The sequence below is a fragment of the Micropterus salmoides genome, unplaced genomic scaffold (genome assembly GCF_014851395.1).
Source record: "Micropterus salmoides isolate LMB-PRFRI ecotype aquatic unplaced genomic scaffold, ASM1485139v1 Ms_hic_scaffold_17, whole genome shotgun sequence".
Taxonomy (NCBI): Eukaryota; Metazoa; Chordata; class Actinopteri; order Centrarchiformes; family Centrarchidae; genus Micropterus; species Micropterus salmoides.
In genome coordinates this window covers 10,083,350-10,099,167 of record NW_024040817.1, presented here as the reverse complement: position 1 = coordinate 10,099,167, position 15,818 = coordinate 10,083,350, and the positions used below count along the sequence as shown (strand labels likewise).

Here is a 15,818-nt window from a genome sequence, read left to right as displayed (position 1 = left end):
AATGTGGACTAACAGATAGTTCAACCTATCGTGGCTCTTGCTGGAAATCCCAGTCCAAATAACAGGGAGTTTGAAGTCCCCAACTTGCCAACCAGCAGAGTGGGTGATGGGATTATGTCAAGAACAACAAACATCCTCGGGCAAGCAACACGACCAGCAGACATGGACTTCAATGGCACATGGAAAGTTTATTCTGAGGAAAACCTTGAGGAGTTCCTAAAAGTAGTAGGTAAGAACATTTTCATGTTTAAAAGATTTATTTGCCCATGTATGCATCTATCGTGTTTTTAAAAAAAAAAATCATTCAAGGTGCACCTCAAATGGTTGTCAAAATGCGAAAGGAAGTCAAACCGGTGCTAGTGATCGAGCAGAACGGCAAAGACTTCACCTACACAATGAAGACTCCCATGTGCACTAAAGTCCACTCATTCAGCATCGGAAAGGAGTCAGAGATGACTTCTGTGGATGGCAGGAAGTTTAAGGTAAGACTCAAACACTTTACGCATATTATGAGCACAGAAGAGAAGACTTGATACTTTTATTTGAGCTGATGATGCCAACATTTTACCATAAAAAGTGTCTCCATGTCAGTGAGGCTACAGGAATATTTTTGTGCAATTTTTAAACAAATGCTGTAAAAGATGCAGAGAAAGAAACAATAAACAAAAGGAAATATTGAAACATGACGATATCTGTCTTGCTCCTAAGTTCACTATCAATATAGTAGAAGAGATTGGTGTCTTTTGTGCCTTAAACCTCTGGAAGTTTATTTTGCATTTTTAATTTGTAATAATTTGATTTATGCATGGGAGGCATGCTTTTTTCTTGGCTAACAAAGGAAGTTATGACACAAAAAGTTTTGGGTTTTGACCAGTGCACTGTCAGAGAGGAGAATGGCAAACTGATTGCTGAGACTGACAAATTCACCTCTGTCCGAGAGATCCAAGGGGACGACATGGTGGAGGTCAGTGGCTTTAATTATTTACCAGAAAAACTGCTGTTAATGTGAGTATTCCAGTGTTAGAAAGAAACGTAGACTGTGAGTTTTTTAAATTGTCTATGCTTTCTCACTTTTCCAGACTTTCACTTCTGGCTCTGTGACTTTCATCAGCAGAAGCAAACGAATCTGATCAACACCTGGCAGCTACAGTAGCTCAGCTTCAAGGAGGAGGCCACCTGGAAATAATACAATGAAAAAAAAACTGCTTAATACTATTGTGAATAAATCTGAATGATGAAATAAACCAACAAGTTTTCATTCAGTACACTGTTTTTGCCACAGCTGCAGGAGGTGAAAAGTCCACACTGCAGGGGGCGCTGTGGGTTTTTATCTCCTGATTACTGTTTGAGAGGAAGAACAGAAGGCGCCTTGAAAGTGCGCATGCGCTACAAATATTTTCGCTGCAGATTTTCCGTTCCCAAAACATTTCTTCTGCTGTGTGTGTCTGTGTAACTTAATGGCCAGACACATGAGACCTCCAAATACATCTTTGTTTGTCAGAAACATCTCGGATGAGTCAAGGTGAGTCCACATTCAGACCACAACCAGATACGAAGCTCATTCACTAACGCTAACTAACTCATGTCAACGGCAGCTAGCTGATGTAGCTTAGCTAGCAGCTAATGTTAGCATCCTCGTCGGAGGCTCAAGTTACGTTAAAATCGGCGTGCTGAGGCGCTTACTAAGAGGAATATTTATAAACAGCAGCACATTACACTTCTAGGTCAAACAAACAAGTTTAACAGTAATGTGTCTTTGTTAAACCTTAACGTGCTTTAGCAACGTTTCTTTGTTTGCACGTTGACCGTGCACGCTTTCATGTTTAGAATTAACATTAACAACGACACGTTTAACTAAATATTTTTGGTGAATTTGCAGGTAAAATACGTTTAACTTGTGAAAAATCCAGATTTTATTTGTTTGGACTATTTTTTTAAAAAAACCTACCGTTAGCAGGTTAGCCTAACCGTTATTTCAGTTGACTGTTGTTAATTTTAATTATCTGTTTTTATTTAATTGGGTAACGTTAACTCTTATACATTATACATTAACGTTACAACCTTATACTGTAACTAGAAAAGCAATTTCTAAAGACATTGTGGCGTGAAAGCTGAAAGACTTACGCTAAACTGAAAAGTTGAAAAGTTTGAAGTATGAAAGATGTAGAATATTTAAAGAATTGTTGAAAAGCTGACGCTAAACTGCATTGCTGGCTTTAATGGCATGAAGTAGCTGAAGGACTATGAAGACTTGGAAACACAGGAGATGTTCTAAATATGAATAAGATTAAAACCTTAAATTGCACTGAAAGATGTAGAACATTTCAAGGTTTGAATGAAGTTTCTAGCTGAAATAACAGTTACATGACCTTATTAGCCATTTATTTAATTAAGTAACTCTTACAATGTTATAGTAATCTTACAGTTAAATGTTCATGTGTGGATTTAATAAATGTGTAACCTTAGAAAAACTTTTAAATCGGTTAGTTTTAATATCTGTTAAATGTTAACATATAGTGTAAAGCAATTAAAACATTACTTGTGCGTATACAAGTTTATTAATGTAATGTTAAACTTAGTATGGTAGTCCATTGTCATTCAACAGTTTAAAAAAAAAAAGGTGATGCATCTGTGCTTTTGGCTGAAAATTGTTGCCCTTTTTCTGTCCAGTTTCTGGTGTTCAGTAAAACCAACAGTAATGCTACTGACTTTAAAATGCTCAAAGCACAAGGACACACAAATTACATAATTCTAAGTAATTATATACAGTATTGTAATTCAGAATATGTGCAGTTTGCTACCTTTACCAACAGTTTTCATCTGCACATCATCAAAACACACAACCAGTAACTTACTGTAAAAGTCAAGAGTCATTTATATGACAGCCGACAACAGTTACTTTTTTGTTATCTGATTGCATATGATCAATTACTGCCTGATGCTGACTAATGCAGTGTGTATATGAATGTTTGAAAAAAGCATGTTAGTGCTTATCTTAATCTATCCGTTTATCTTTATCGTGGTAACATTCACCCATGCACTTCAGACATAACTAGTATTTATTTGCTGAAAAAGGTTGTACTTGATCTAACCTGAATGGAGCAACAGTGAGACTTGTTTGGGTTTTTTTTACATTGAATTGCATGTTTACAAACTAGTGTACGTATCCTAAAGTGTCACTTTACCCCAAAACATTGTTGCAGAACAAAATACAACCTTTAGAATGAAAAATGTGTCTTTAGCAACAGTAAAACTTATAACATGTAACAATGTAAACAAATAACATGGATACCATGTGTGGACAGGTTGTCGGATCGCCAGGTAAGAGGTAAAACACGTTATTGTGTTTTGGGGAGAACTGTACACTTTTTATTTTTTTTTATATAAATCTTTTTTATAAGCCCTCTCATCAACTGCTCTCCCAGCTGTTGTTACTGGTTAATGATGTAGGTAGAGTTGCCCATGATGGTCAGTTAAGTCATACTTGTATTTACGGTGTTCAGGCCTGAGGATTTGCGGCGTGAGTTTGGCCGCTATGGGCCGATAGTAGATGTCTACATCCCACTTGACTTCTATACACGTCAACCAAGAGGATTTGCATACATTCAATATCCTTTCCCAATGAGTTTTTTAACTGTGTTTGTGTTCTTGCTAACCAATTTTAATTTCCTTTTTCAGCAGAGAAGATAATGCATTTATAACATTTCTTTTTATTGCACATAATCTGATTGAATATCTAACACACATATTTCTCTGTTATTGCTTCAGAAAATGTAAAAGCATCCAGTTGTGGAACCGGCCACAAAGAGTAACAAAGACCCGTATAGAGTAGCTGTAAAGACAAGTCACACAGACCTTCAGGATCAGAGGGAGGGAAAAGGTTGAAAAGAGAAAAGTAAAGCATGAAGAGGAAAAGGGAACGGAGACAAATCTTGGAAATGGCGGCAAAGAATTGGGAAAAGAAAAGAGGTTTAAGAGGAAAAGGCAAGCAGGAAACCCAAGTCTCTGTGGGAGTCGATAAAAGAGTGTAAAGATCAAGATGAAGTTCAAAGTCAAGCATGGGCAAAGGTAACAAGTCTGAATTATTTTGTATCCTCCCTAGACAAATCCACAAATTTGACATGACGACAAAATCAGCTTTCCCTGTGATAACAATGCCATTTTAATTTTTTCTCAAAGCAACTTAATCAACTATAAATGTATTTGATTTGTTTATATTTGTCATCCTGATCCCCCGGACAAGTATTTGTTCGAAAAGCTTGCTTCATCTTTTATCTCTACAAAAATCAACTGAGCCTGTGTTGTGTTTTTTTTTTTTTTTTTTTTATTTGCTAGTTAAGTAATATATAATCATAATATCATATATATTGTGTTCATTTTAAACTGATCTACCTTTTTATAAACCAGGCCACACAAATTAAAGAAAATGTTTGAATATCCTGCATCCCTCTTACTAACAGAAAGTGCAAAATATCTTGATGAGATCTTGAAGAAAAATGGAATTGATGTTTTTAAGATTTTATGTAAGTGGTTCTTTTTATTTTCCCTTGCTGACTTCACCTTTCCAAGAGGAAATGAAAACATTTATTTGGATTTGTGTGGTCTTTAACCAAAAAATGCGAGCAAACAAAACCCTTAACCACCCAGCATATTCGAGGATGTGCGCGATGCAGAGGATGCTCTTCACAGCCTGGACAGGAAGTGGGTCTGTGGCCGGCAGATTGAAATCCAGTTTGCCCAGGGTGACAGAAAGAGTGAGTGTTCAACTTTTGTTTGCAAGCAACCAAATACTGAGTCTGTCAACAAGTATTTCTTATGCTCAGATTAAGCTGTGAAATGGAGGATGGTGATAATTGAATTAGAATGAAGAATGACATTGGATTAAACTGCAAAGTGCCGTGGTAGCAAAACTGAACAAAATGATTCAACGGGGTTTGCTGGTCAAAGGCAAAATACTTGCCTGTAACATTTTCAAAACCTGAACCCTGGACCTTCTTAGTTTTGCTTGGTAACTAATAACATTATCAAAGGCTCCATTCATACTAGCAGTAAAGAGTGGATTTTTAGTTCCACATGTGCTCTGATATGAGTAAACAAATTGTCTGACGCAGAATCAGCTTGTGCGCTCTGAGACTCTGTATATTTTGTCTTCTAATGCATATATTGAGTGCATGCACTTCCTGATAACAACATTGTGCAGCCAATTGAACCGGTTGTGAAAGTGTTAACTGGTTCACATCTACTGTAATGCTCAGTATAGAGGAGCACCCTGATTTACTCTGTAGGGCTCATGGGGCAGAAAGCAATTATTTTTACACACACCAATGATCTCAGAGTCAAGGTCTTGCAGTCCCCCTGAGCATCTAAAAATAAAGATCTTGCTGAGGAGCTCTTACTAGTATTCCACACAAACTGCTACTTGTGGGAATGTTTTGTGCTTTCTATTTTCCCAGTCTGGGCTAACTCCTTTCTCACCACTGTTTATTTACATCAGCACCGAATCAGATGAAAACAAAGGAAAGGCGTTCTCCAAGCAGATCCTCTCGATACGATGACCACGATCGAGATGGCCGGCGCAGACGTTCCCGCAGCCGCAGCTACGACAGATACCGATCACGCAGCCCTTCTTATGACCGTCATCGCAGACGATCTGAGAGTCCTCGAGGGTGAGTTCTTCTTTAAGTAACTTCTTTATGCAGACTGACTCCTCACAGTTGTTGTATTTAAAAGTTTCTTAGAAAAGGAAAATCATTTTTGTTTTGTCATTTGTTTTTTTTTTTGTTTTTTCTTCAGCTCTCGTGGACGGATGTGTGGAAGAGGAAGAAGCAGGAGCCGCGAGGATGACAGGTACGACTTCTCTTTGACATGGTTTAGAGGTTTTAGTTTGCATCTGTTACTCTCTCTCTCTAATGAACAAATACACAGAATGTTTTGGGTAATTTATTGTAATGAAAGCATAAACGCAGTCAAATTAAGTTATTAAAGTTAAGTAAATAAGTGTTGTAGGAAAAACTTGAGTGTAAATGGTCTTCAGATACAGGCAGAGGCCTCGGAGAGAGTCCAGAGGGAGATCCCGATCACGCTCCAAATCTGCATCTCCACGAGAAAACGTCAACCCAGCATCGACTTCCCATTACGCCGAGGAAGAGGTGCGACGGACACACTCCCCATCCCGCTCCAGGTCTCGGTCCGTATCAAGATCACGCTCCCGTTCACGTTCTCGGTCCCGATCCTGGGCTGGTCGCAAGTCCGGAGGTCGCTAGAAAATTGTCTGAACCCACTCCCCTCGTTCTATCCGTCATTTTGTCAGATGGACCAGAGATGGTTATTTGTCAAGAAAAGATTTGTTTGTTTTGACATGAATGTAATGTCCACTGAACCATTTGTAGAAAGCTTGTTTTTGCAGCTCCATTTTAAGAACAATGCTGGTCCTTCGGTTTTATAAAATGTACGATTTCCAGATTTGTGTGTTCGGTGGTAGTCGGCCAGGAATAATTGTCTTTTTTTATATACAGTTACTGATAGTTTTGTTTTCTAATCCCTATGCACCTGTTTTGTTTTTTTTTTGTTTTTTTTTTTTGCAAAAGAAAAAGGAACATTCAGTATTTTAAGAGGAACGAACCAAACCAGCGTTTCTGGGTGTTTTTATGACAACAAATCACATACTTTACACATAACTGCTATTTTCCATGGCTGGAATGTAGATTTGTCTTGTTTTCTTACCTTCTTTCAGCCACTGGTGTTCATTTATTTTACTATGAGACCATCATCAGCGTATATTGTCAAAGTTGCAGAGTAAGTTAAAGTGCACCGCATTACCCTGCAACAATAACTTGACTGAGACAAATAATAGTAGACTTGATGTTCAAGTTTTAAGTAATCACAAATCAATGATTTTCAGAAAATTAGAGTCTGTGGCTTCCTTGAAGAAAGATATTTTATAGTCTGCGTTGGAAAAATGATCTGCAGCAGTGTGAAATATGAGTATGGGGGCTAAAATGCGCAGAAACGCTGCTACGGTTCTTGAAGTGTTAAAAAATATGTTGACCAGTGACTTTAACCACAAACGGTTTAAAATGTACATGAATAAGTTTAAAATTTTGTGGTGTTTTCTGTAAGATTTCTCCAAATTTCGGTCCTGAAAGGAGGAACAGAAGTCTCTTATTGATGTTTCTGCGACTGTGTTGATGGTTTTTCAGAATGGATCTTGTCGCTGCATGTATTATTCTCCTAATCTTCTATCTTTAGTAGGAAGAAACTGTTATTTTGAGTAATAAACGGATAACGTTCAGTATAAGGAAACAGTGTGCAACTTAAGTGTGTAAACTTAACAGCTTTACAGGCCCACAATAACACCTCCTACAAGCTCTAAATGAAGATATTTAAATTAGCAATAGAATGTAAAGAGCCAGAATGGAGGAAACTTCAGGAGAAGTAATTCAGAGTCCCCCCCCCCCCCTTTTTTTTCAAAGACTGATGTCCCAGTAGGTGTCTGAATATTTAAAGTAAAAAGTGGAACCAGTCTGCAGTCATCTGTGTGGAAAACAGACCGGTGCCGTCTGTCAGTCCAGCCATGGTCATTGATTTCCTTTTAATGGATCAGTAGCTGCGAGGAAGAACTTTAAATTTAGATTCACAGTGAAGAAGCAGCCATGTATGAAATCGGACATGTCTCATTGATCTCCGCGTTGAAAGAAAATAACATTGATTAAACAAGTACGATTGCCATGTGGGGCTTGATGTGAGTTGTCAAGAGTAGCTGGTGTCAGCACAGTGAGGTACAGGACAGACAGAGCCAACACAATACTGTTGTGATTATATGTACATGACTGAGCTATGATCCCTCCAGGCGTGCAGATGACCTACAGATGGAGGCTGACTAGTGACGGAGGAGTTGCCTGTGGTGCCTGACATCTCTAAAAACCCCTGATCCCTTTTCACCAGTACGGTCACCTCCTGAAGATAAACAAACTGATAAACCTCTTATTTCTTTCAAAGCTGTTGAACATCTATTATCTGTCAAGATTTCAACTTGGGCTCAGAGAAATTGTGATGCCACGATTTCCATATTTTTCAAAAACGATTAATCAAATATTTCCAGTTGATTAGTGAATAATGAAAATCTTTAGTTGCACCCTTAAATGTTATTTTTTTAATTTCATTTGAACAATCCCTTACTTTAAATATAACAGACCAGCTTGTGAGACCATCTTAGTACAACACCTGCCACTAGACTCGTAGTGGTTCATGAAGCTAGAGCTGGTCTCTCAAACTGCAGGATCAACATGGTTCAGTGTTCTGGGTGATATTTCAAGATAGAAGATGTCCTGTTGGTCTGGTTAGCTTGGTTAAAAGGAATTGGAGGAAATGACAGGTTATCAGTGAAGTTTAATGAAGCTCCCAATGTGACCTGGAGGTTTGGAAACAAACCATGTCTGGTGTTGGAACTGCAGATTAAAGTTATGACAGAACTCTTCAGGATGTAGCTGTGTGGATAAGCTGAAACTAGAGCTGCAAAGTTTGATCAATTGGATCTATAGAAAACTAATCAAGTATTTTGATAGTCAATAAAGTAATGGTCTCAGCTTTTAAAATAAATTCAATTTAATTTAATATATTTTGTTTTTTGGGATGCTGGGCAGGCAAAACCAATAATTTGAAATTGTGAATTTTCTAAATTGACTGGTCTGTAAAATGTCAGAATTGTGGAAAATGCCTGTCTGGACACAGATAGCTTTATTTATCAGACAAAATCATTTACTAATCTAAAGTCTATTTACTATCATGTAAGACAAAGACGAGCTTCAAATCTTCACAGCTGAAAAGCTGATGAATATTTGCAAAAAGAAAAATGAAACGATTTACTGAAAATAAGAGCGGATACATTTTTCGTGATAACAGACCAGTGAATTGACAGCGCTTCATCACAAAGCTCAGTAGTTTGTTGTGGCTGAAATATTTATTTTGACCGATCTTTCAGTCCACTTTTTTTAAGATTATTGTATGGATTATAATCCACGTTCAAGGCACTCTCAGATGTCAGCTTCCCATCTAAGGGGCCAACCCAGTGCACCACATCTGTTCTGTGTGAACTCAGAGGAACAAACCGTTTCATGTTCCGTTGAGTTCAACCGGCAGCGTGCGTCAAATAATTGAATATTTGCAACACATTTCACCTCTAATGACTCGCAGGAACTGGCAGTCTGTCCATTTACACTGCTGCGAGGTGAATGGCACAGATCACTGCAACAGTATTGACTGTTTTAGTCTTTCACAGGCTATAAGTTGTGGACTACTAGAGCCAGCAGGGATCATTTGTTTTTGTCCAGTTTTCACTAACAGTTGAGACTAAAGTCTCCCAGTTATATATTTTTTAATATTTTCATTTAAATAGTTTTTTTTAAAACAAGGTCAAAGAAGATAAAAAGATGTGCTCGTAGGATTGTGCTCAACGGCATTCTTGCAAAAGATCTTTATTGTTACATTTTATATGCAAGATGAGAGGTAAGTTCACTAATTTTAAAATAAATGTATATATATATTCTTTTAATGGAAGTCATCCGTTTTGCAGGAACTTCACAGTGAGCCAAATATATCAGCTTTATTTAGTACAATATTATCCCCTATTTTTTACCTTTGAGTAACTCACTTATGAATAACATCACACAATTATTGATTTGTATTTGAGGTGATTAATTATGTCTAATGATTACCAACTTTTACCAATATATCTGAAGGTGTTTGATTAAGATGCTGCTAATTGTCTTAACTTCACTTATCAAATTAAAATGGCTAATTTAATCATGTAATACTTTCAGATTAGTACTTCATGGCTTTAACTAGTGTCTAATGGGGGAGTGCTCCGTTGTAACTGGGTAAACTGGTTGTATATTTGAAAACTCAGCAGTGGTGGAAGAAGTATTTTTTAAAGTATAGTAAGAAAAATAAACTTAAAGTATAAGGAGTAAAAGTACTCATCAAGCTGTAATGTGTGTAATTAGATATAAGCATGTTAGGCCACTTTGATGTTGTAGTTTGTCAAATTGGAAGCTTGTTTTAACTTCTTTATATACTGTGCAAATATTGGTAGTTTGATGCATCATAGCATTGTAATATTTAAATAAAATGATTTACTGTATAAAATCTTCATCTGAAAAGTAGCTGAAACTGTCAAACAAACTAAGTACATTAAAAAGTACAAAAGTTTCCTCTGAAATATAGTGATGTTTTAAAAATACTAAATTAAAGCAGGTCAAACATCATGTAAGTACAGTAATTGAATACATTCCAGCGCTGGTTCTCAGACCTATGTTTCTTTTAGTATTACCTGCCACCTGTTTCCTCTGCTTATTTGCATAGAAATGTGATAACAAAAGAAAAATCAGGCCGGTATTTCAGTATTAGTTTACATGTTGACAAAAAAGTAACAAGAAATTGCAGTACAGAAATGCCAAACTAGATCTGGGGTAGAAACAAGTGAGGTTACATCCTTTGTCCATTAGAGAGCACTGACGAGTTGAACTGAACAAATCTCGGGCTCTGTTTCAAGATTTATGTTATGTGATTGTTTTTCCTTTTAAATTATTTGTACCAGATTGTTTAAAAATCTCCTAAAATGTCAGTATTGTTCGGGCTACAAAACTTATTAAGCACCTTGAGGTCATTTCTTTTCATGTTTGACACACAGATTCAAAGCATAGAAAGCAGTACAAACTTTCATGATCATACTTCCAACTGACATTTCACTGACTTCTAGACTATATTGTACTATTTTATTCGTGAATTAATAACATGTGTCTAAGTTATGTGTTTAAATATACTCACAAAAGTCCAGTATTATCAGTATTATTATTATATTATTATTATTATATTATTATTATTAACAATCTCTCTGTCCTCATTGGTTATAGCACTGCTAATGTAAAAAATGGGGGACTGGAACTTCCTTGGAGGGATCTTGGAGGAGGTGCATATCCACTCCACCATGGTTGGCAAGATCTGGCTGACCATCCTGTTCATATTCCGCATGTTGGTGCTGGGCGTCGCAGCAGAGGATGTGTGGAATGACGAACAGTCAGACTTCATCTGCAACACCGAGCAGCCCGGCTGCCGCAACGTCTGCTACGACGAGGCCTTCCCCATCTCCCTCATACGCTATTGGGTGCTTCAAGTGATTTTTGTGTCCTCTCCCTCCCTTGTCTACATGGGTCACGCCATCTACCAGCTGCGAGCTCTGGAGAAGGAGCGCCACTGCAAGAAGGTGGCTCTCCGTCGGGAGCTGGAGGCGGTGGACGCGGAGTTGGTGGAGGTGCGGAGGAGGATTGAAAAGGAGATGAGGCAGCTGGAGCAGGGGAAGCTCAACAAAGCACCGCTGAGGGGTTCTCTGTTGTGTACTTACGTGGCCCACATTGTTACTCGCTCATTGGTGGAGGTCAGCTTCATGATGGGTCAGTTCATTCTCTATGGACACCGCCTCAGCCCTCTTTACAAGTGTGAAAGGGAGCCGTGCCCAAATGTGGTGGACTGCTTTGTCTCCAGGCCCACGGAGAAAACTGTTTTCATGGTGTTCATGCAAGGTATTGCCTCCATCTCCCTTTTTCTCAGCCTTCTTGAGATCATACACCTGGGATTCAAGAGGCTAAAGAAGGGCATCCTGGACTACTACCCACATCTGAAGGACGACCTGGATGATTATTACGTCAACAAGTCAAAAAAGAACTCAGTTGTGCATCAGGTTTGCATGGGCACATCTGTGGGGCGCAAGACTACTATTCCCACAGCACCATGTGGATACACATTGCTGTTGGAGAAGCAGGGCAACGGACCTAACTACCCTCTTCTTAATGCCTCCTCTGCCTTCGTCCCAATACAAGGGGACCCTGGTGCAAAGCCAGACAGCCACAAGGACAGCAAAGAGGGAGTGCCGAGCCCCACAGAGCAGAACAGCAACTCCAACAACACCAGCAGCGAGACGCGTTCTCCTCCTGCGGACAAACAGGATGAGCCAGAAGAACAAACTTCGCCCCATCATGAGGACAGGGAGTGTGCGAGTTCTGAGTACCCCACCCTCCCTGTAGCAGACACCTCCTCCTGCACAACACTATCAGGCATTGCAAGGAAGTCACGGAGAGTCAGTCCACCGTGGCATTGCTCCACCCTGGTAGAGGGGAACGGCTCAGACAGCGGAGATTCCTACCACGGGAACAACAGCATGAAGCAACGTAGCAGCTGTGTCGGCCCCCGACCGAGGATGCTCTGTAAATCAGACGTTAAGAGGTCGAGCAGGTCCCAGAGCCCAGACTCCGCAGGGGAGCTGAGCTCTGTATCGCGACACAGCCGTGAGAGCAACAGCCCCACTGCCTCCTCTCCAAACCGCCGGGTGTCAGCGGCGAGTAGTGGCGGCAGCAGCAGACGAGCTCCAACTGATCTGCAGATATAAGCACCAGACTGTGTGCTCGCCAACATGGCAAAAGAAATTCAGCCATGTTTGGTTTCAAGTTATATGGACACTATATTACTGCACATATAAAAGTTCTTTAAAAGACATTAAAACACAAACACAAAAAACCTTTGCTACCCAATGCAAAGGATATTATGCTCCTGACACAAAAAAAGAGCCTTTTTCCAATCATATTTGAAAAGAACTTATGAAGCATATAGACAATATGCAATCTAACATCTACTCTTCAGATTTTAACAGGTGATCAGACCACAATGGACTTTTGGTTTTGGTTCCTTACATTACAGACATTCAGACAGACATTTAATGATTTGGCCGTATGCAACAGCTGAATGATTTGTGGGGAATGGAAAACAAACCCACAAATCTATAATGTTGTTTCAGGTCACATAGTGCTGTTATGCAACTGGATACTTTTAAATCTGTGACGCTGTCTGAATTAATTCACCCCGTTCCAACATGTCAGAGAGGTCTTTAGCAAGAACATTTAACATAAAGATACCCAGTTCTGGATGCAGCTGTGGAAAATAACTGCTAAATATCTTTGAATTAGTATGGTGACATGAATAAAAACTTCAATATGCTGTCATCTATCAGACTATAACGAGCAGCAACGCTGCTTTTGTATGAAATTTATTTTTTACTTGATACTTATTACTGCAGTCGATATCAATTTAAATGTCTTTGAAAGACCATTCTAAAGATTTAGATGAGTGGCTGAATATGTTTGCAGAATCTCTTGTTTGAAAACAGAAGACCAATTGTTAATTTAGGACATCAAAGAATAACTGATGCCAAATGATGAAAAAAAATTTTATTTATGACAAAGCAAAAAAGTTGCTTGTTGTTATATAACAAATAGCAGTGATTTTGTGTTCACTGTACAATATTATGTAATAAACATTTTAAATAATATTCAAAAAAGGCTATTATTTAATGTTTTTCTTTTCTTTTTTTACCCCAGACAGAAATGACAAACTCCGTGTTTCTACTCTGCTGCTTCATCCTCAGGTGATGGTTCGTACTGCATCAGCTGGAAAATGATATTAAAGCAGAGTTTAGAGGTTACAGCAGGAGCGACAGTCTTAAACACAGGCACCGCTGCTTACCTGTATATTTAGACAGAATTTTTTTAACAGCATCTCACCCTGTTTTTCAGCTCTTTGTTCTCCTCCACGAGCAGGTTGCATTTCTGTTGTAGATCAGCCAGCTCCATGCGAAGAGCCTCAACGTCTGCTGGCTCAGGGCCACTCGCGCCGAGGTGAAGCTTTATGAAACTGTGCAGGTGGTTAAGGTCAACATGTGCTCTCATTATTCAGTCTACAGAAATATTTTTTTTAACAAAGATGGGTAAAGACACTAACACCAGTGACTTGTTTCCTTCTTAAGCCATTCGTGTAAAGCAAAATGATGATTTAGTTTGTTTTCCCACAGACATTTATGCAAGAAAACAACTGTTCCGGCTCAATGAAAAGCTTCATTTGAACGTTACTAATCTTCTGCCCGATATACTGTCTATATACTGTAATATTCAAGGTGAACAAACAAACTAAAGCATGGTTGACACATGAAACCGTAGCCTTGCTGCATTTAATTACCAAGCAGTGGGTTTCAGCATTCACACTTTAAAATCAATGTTTAATCTGTTTCCTCATGACATTAATTGTTCTTGATAGATGAGAGCACGGGGGGGGGGGGGAAATCTCACACAGGCCACAAATCTGTAAGAATGCTGTAAACCTTTCCAGGAATTCAAGGTATATGGTAGATGTATTTTTTTTTTATCATTTTACAACACAGGGCTGTACAACAAGAATAGGTTGTAGTTCCCTTTATGCTACTCACAAAATGGTAAATGGTCCATATCCACACACTGATGAGCGGAGACTAAGGTGCCAGCTGCTCACCAGAAACAGAAATTCATTCACACATTCACACACCAAGGACACTTCGACATGCAGACTTGGGGAAGCCGAGGATCAAACCATCGACCTACTGATGATTGGATACCCATCCCTATACAAAAACAAACGTTATACACAAAAATTATATACAGTAGATGAGTGGATAAATAAGTCACAGAAATGAAACTATTTTACATGGTGGAGAGCTGAGGACAAACTAAGGAGTCTCACAGACTGAGGTCCCTGCTCATAATTTAAAGGACATCAACAACTGTTTATTACCACCAAAAGTTCTATAAAGCTGCATACACAAAAAAGGATACTCCAGAGCATTGTTAGGTTTATCAGTCTCTTCATAAAGTGCCACTAAAACTGCAAAAGAAAAACGAAATGGTGATGCATCAGCACAGCAGGGACATAGGTGAAAAGTAAGTGAATGGAAGTGTTTAACACCATGCATTGGATGCAAATGTGCATGCTATATGAGGTATTTGAATTGCTTGTATACCTACCGCTTGTTATAGTGTCAAGGACGCCAGATTTTTCAAGATATCTTCTAAATTGTTCTCGCTTAGATTCTGAGGCCTGAAACATAACACAAATGTTTGACTTTGACATATAAGTTAGCAGCACACGTCTGACAGGTTTTACCCACTGGCAAAATACTTGTGGGTTTGTCATGGGAATTTTCCTTTTGAAATCAACAACACTAGTTACATGACAAAGACGGTAGCTATGAGGTGCGTTCAATGCCAAGTTACAACCAAACAAGACGGGGACAACTTGCTATGATGCTAGTGAGCTAGTTAGCACACCGACTATAAACAAACTTTTACCGCTTAAAAAAATAATCAACAGCTACAGAGTCTGTAACCAAATACTTACTCTGTAATGAGCCATGAATGCGACGGTAGTTGAATAATTTACAGGTGCCTAAAAGTGTAACAAGTTAATAAACTCCAACTCTTTGACAACCGGGTTTTATGTTTGCTAACGTTATCGTCCAGAACACACGGGAGGTGGTTTCGTTGCCATAACAACACATTAAAACGGCCGTAAATATGCGGAAAATTATTTTATTCCCAACTAGTTTAAATCAGTTAAAGAAACTTTTCACGGCTTGGAGGAAGCCATAAAAAGAATATTTTGTGTTTTTGATTTAAAAAAAAAAAACGTTACTACGGCCCTGATTTGAACTGATGGTCATATCCGGTGTAACACCAAAACCTGTGACCCATCAGATTCTGTGAACCCAAACACCGGTGTTGCACCACATTCCGTGAGCCATCAGATTCTGTGAACCCCAACACCGGTGTTGCACCACATTCCGTGAGCCATCAGATTCTGTGTTTGAACCCAAACCAATCCTTTTCTAAACCTAACCAAACTGCGACAGCTTCAAAACATCAACAACGTGTTTGAAAGCCCCGAGGTCTTCATTTCCCATTTGGGTC

General features: G+C 38.8%; 4 protein-coding genes across 6 annotated transcripts; 3 read left to right on the top strand and 1 right to left on the bottom strand.

Moving 5' to 3' along the window:
- The first annotated feature begins 162 nt into the window (after positions 1-162).
- Positions 163-1,170, top strand: LOC119907923 (fatty acid-binding protein, liver-like). Its single transcript, XM_038725622.1, has 4 exons — positions 163-229; positions 310-482; positions 875-964; positions 1,080-1,170. Exons 1-4 carry the CDS (start codon positions 163-165, stop codon positions 1,128-1,130), a joined length of 381 nt encoding a protein of 126 aa, XP_038581550.1. The 3' UTR covers positions 1,131-1,170.
- Positions 1,171-1,362: 192 nt separating this feature from the next.
- LOC119907154 (serine/arginine-rich splicing factor 10-like) lies at positions 1,363-7,297 on the top strand. Of its 3 annotated transcripts, none has more exons than XM_038724785.1 (6): positions 1,363-1,522; positions 3,504-3,608; positions 4,651-4,754; positions 5,495-5,666; positions 5,794-5,847; positions 6,041-7,297. In XM_038724785.1, the coding sequence occupies exons 1-6, from the start codon at positions 1,458-1,460 to the stop codon at positions 6,261-6,263; spliced, it is 723 nt and encodes a 240-aa protein (XP_038580713.1). In that variant the 5' UTR covers positions 1,363-1,457; the 3' UTR covers positions 6,264-7,297. The 3 variants fall into 3 exon arrangements, with proteins under 3 accessions (XP_038580713.1, XP_038580712.1, XP_038580714.1); XM_038724784.1 differs by having other exon boundaries at positions 1,365-1,522; positions 6,035-7,297; XM_038724786.1 differs by lacking the exon at positions 3,504-3,608 and adding an exon at positions 3,769-4,068 and having other exon boundaries at positions 1,382-1,522; positions 4,648-4,754; positions 6,035-7,297.
- A 148-nt stretch (positions 7,298-7,445) lies between these two features.
- LOC119907153 (gap junction alpha-9 protein-like) lies at positions 7,446-13,384 on the top strand. The gene has a single exon (XM_038724783.1). The coding sequence runs from the start codon at positions 10,928-10,930 to the stop codon at positions 12,437-12,439; it is 1,512 nt and encodes a 503-aa protein (XP_038580711.1). The 5' UTR covers positions 7,446-10,927; the 3' UTR covers positions 12,440-13,384.
- On the bottom strand, positions 13,260-15,515 carry LOC119907155 (c-Myc-binding protein-like). The gene is made up of 5 exons (XM_038724787.1): positions 15,250-15,515; positions 14,877-14,949; positions 14,688-14,736; positions 13,608-13,737; positions 13,260-13,493 (listed from the first exon to the last, which is right to left on the bottom strand). Exons 1-5 carry the CDS (start codon positions 15,262-15,264, stop codon positions 13,449-13,451), a joined length of 312 nt encoding a protein of 103 aa, XP_038580715.1. The 5' UTR covers positions 15,265-15,515; the 3' UTR covers positions 13,260-13,448.
- Between the last annotated feature and the right edge of the window lie 303 nt (positions 15,516-15,818).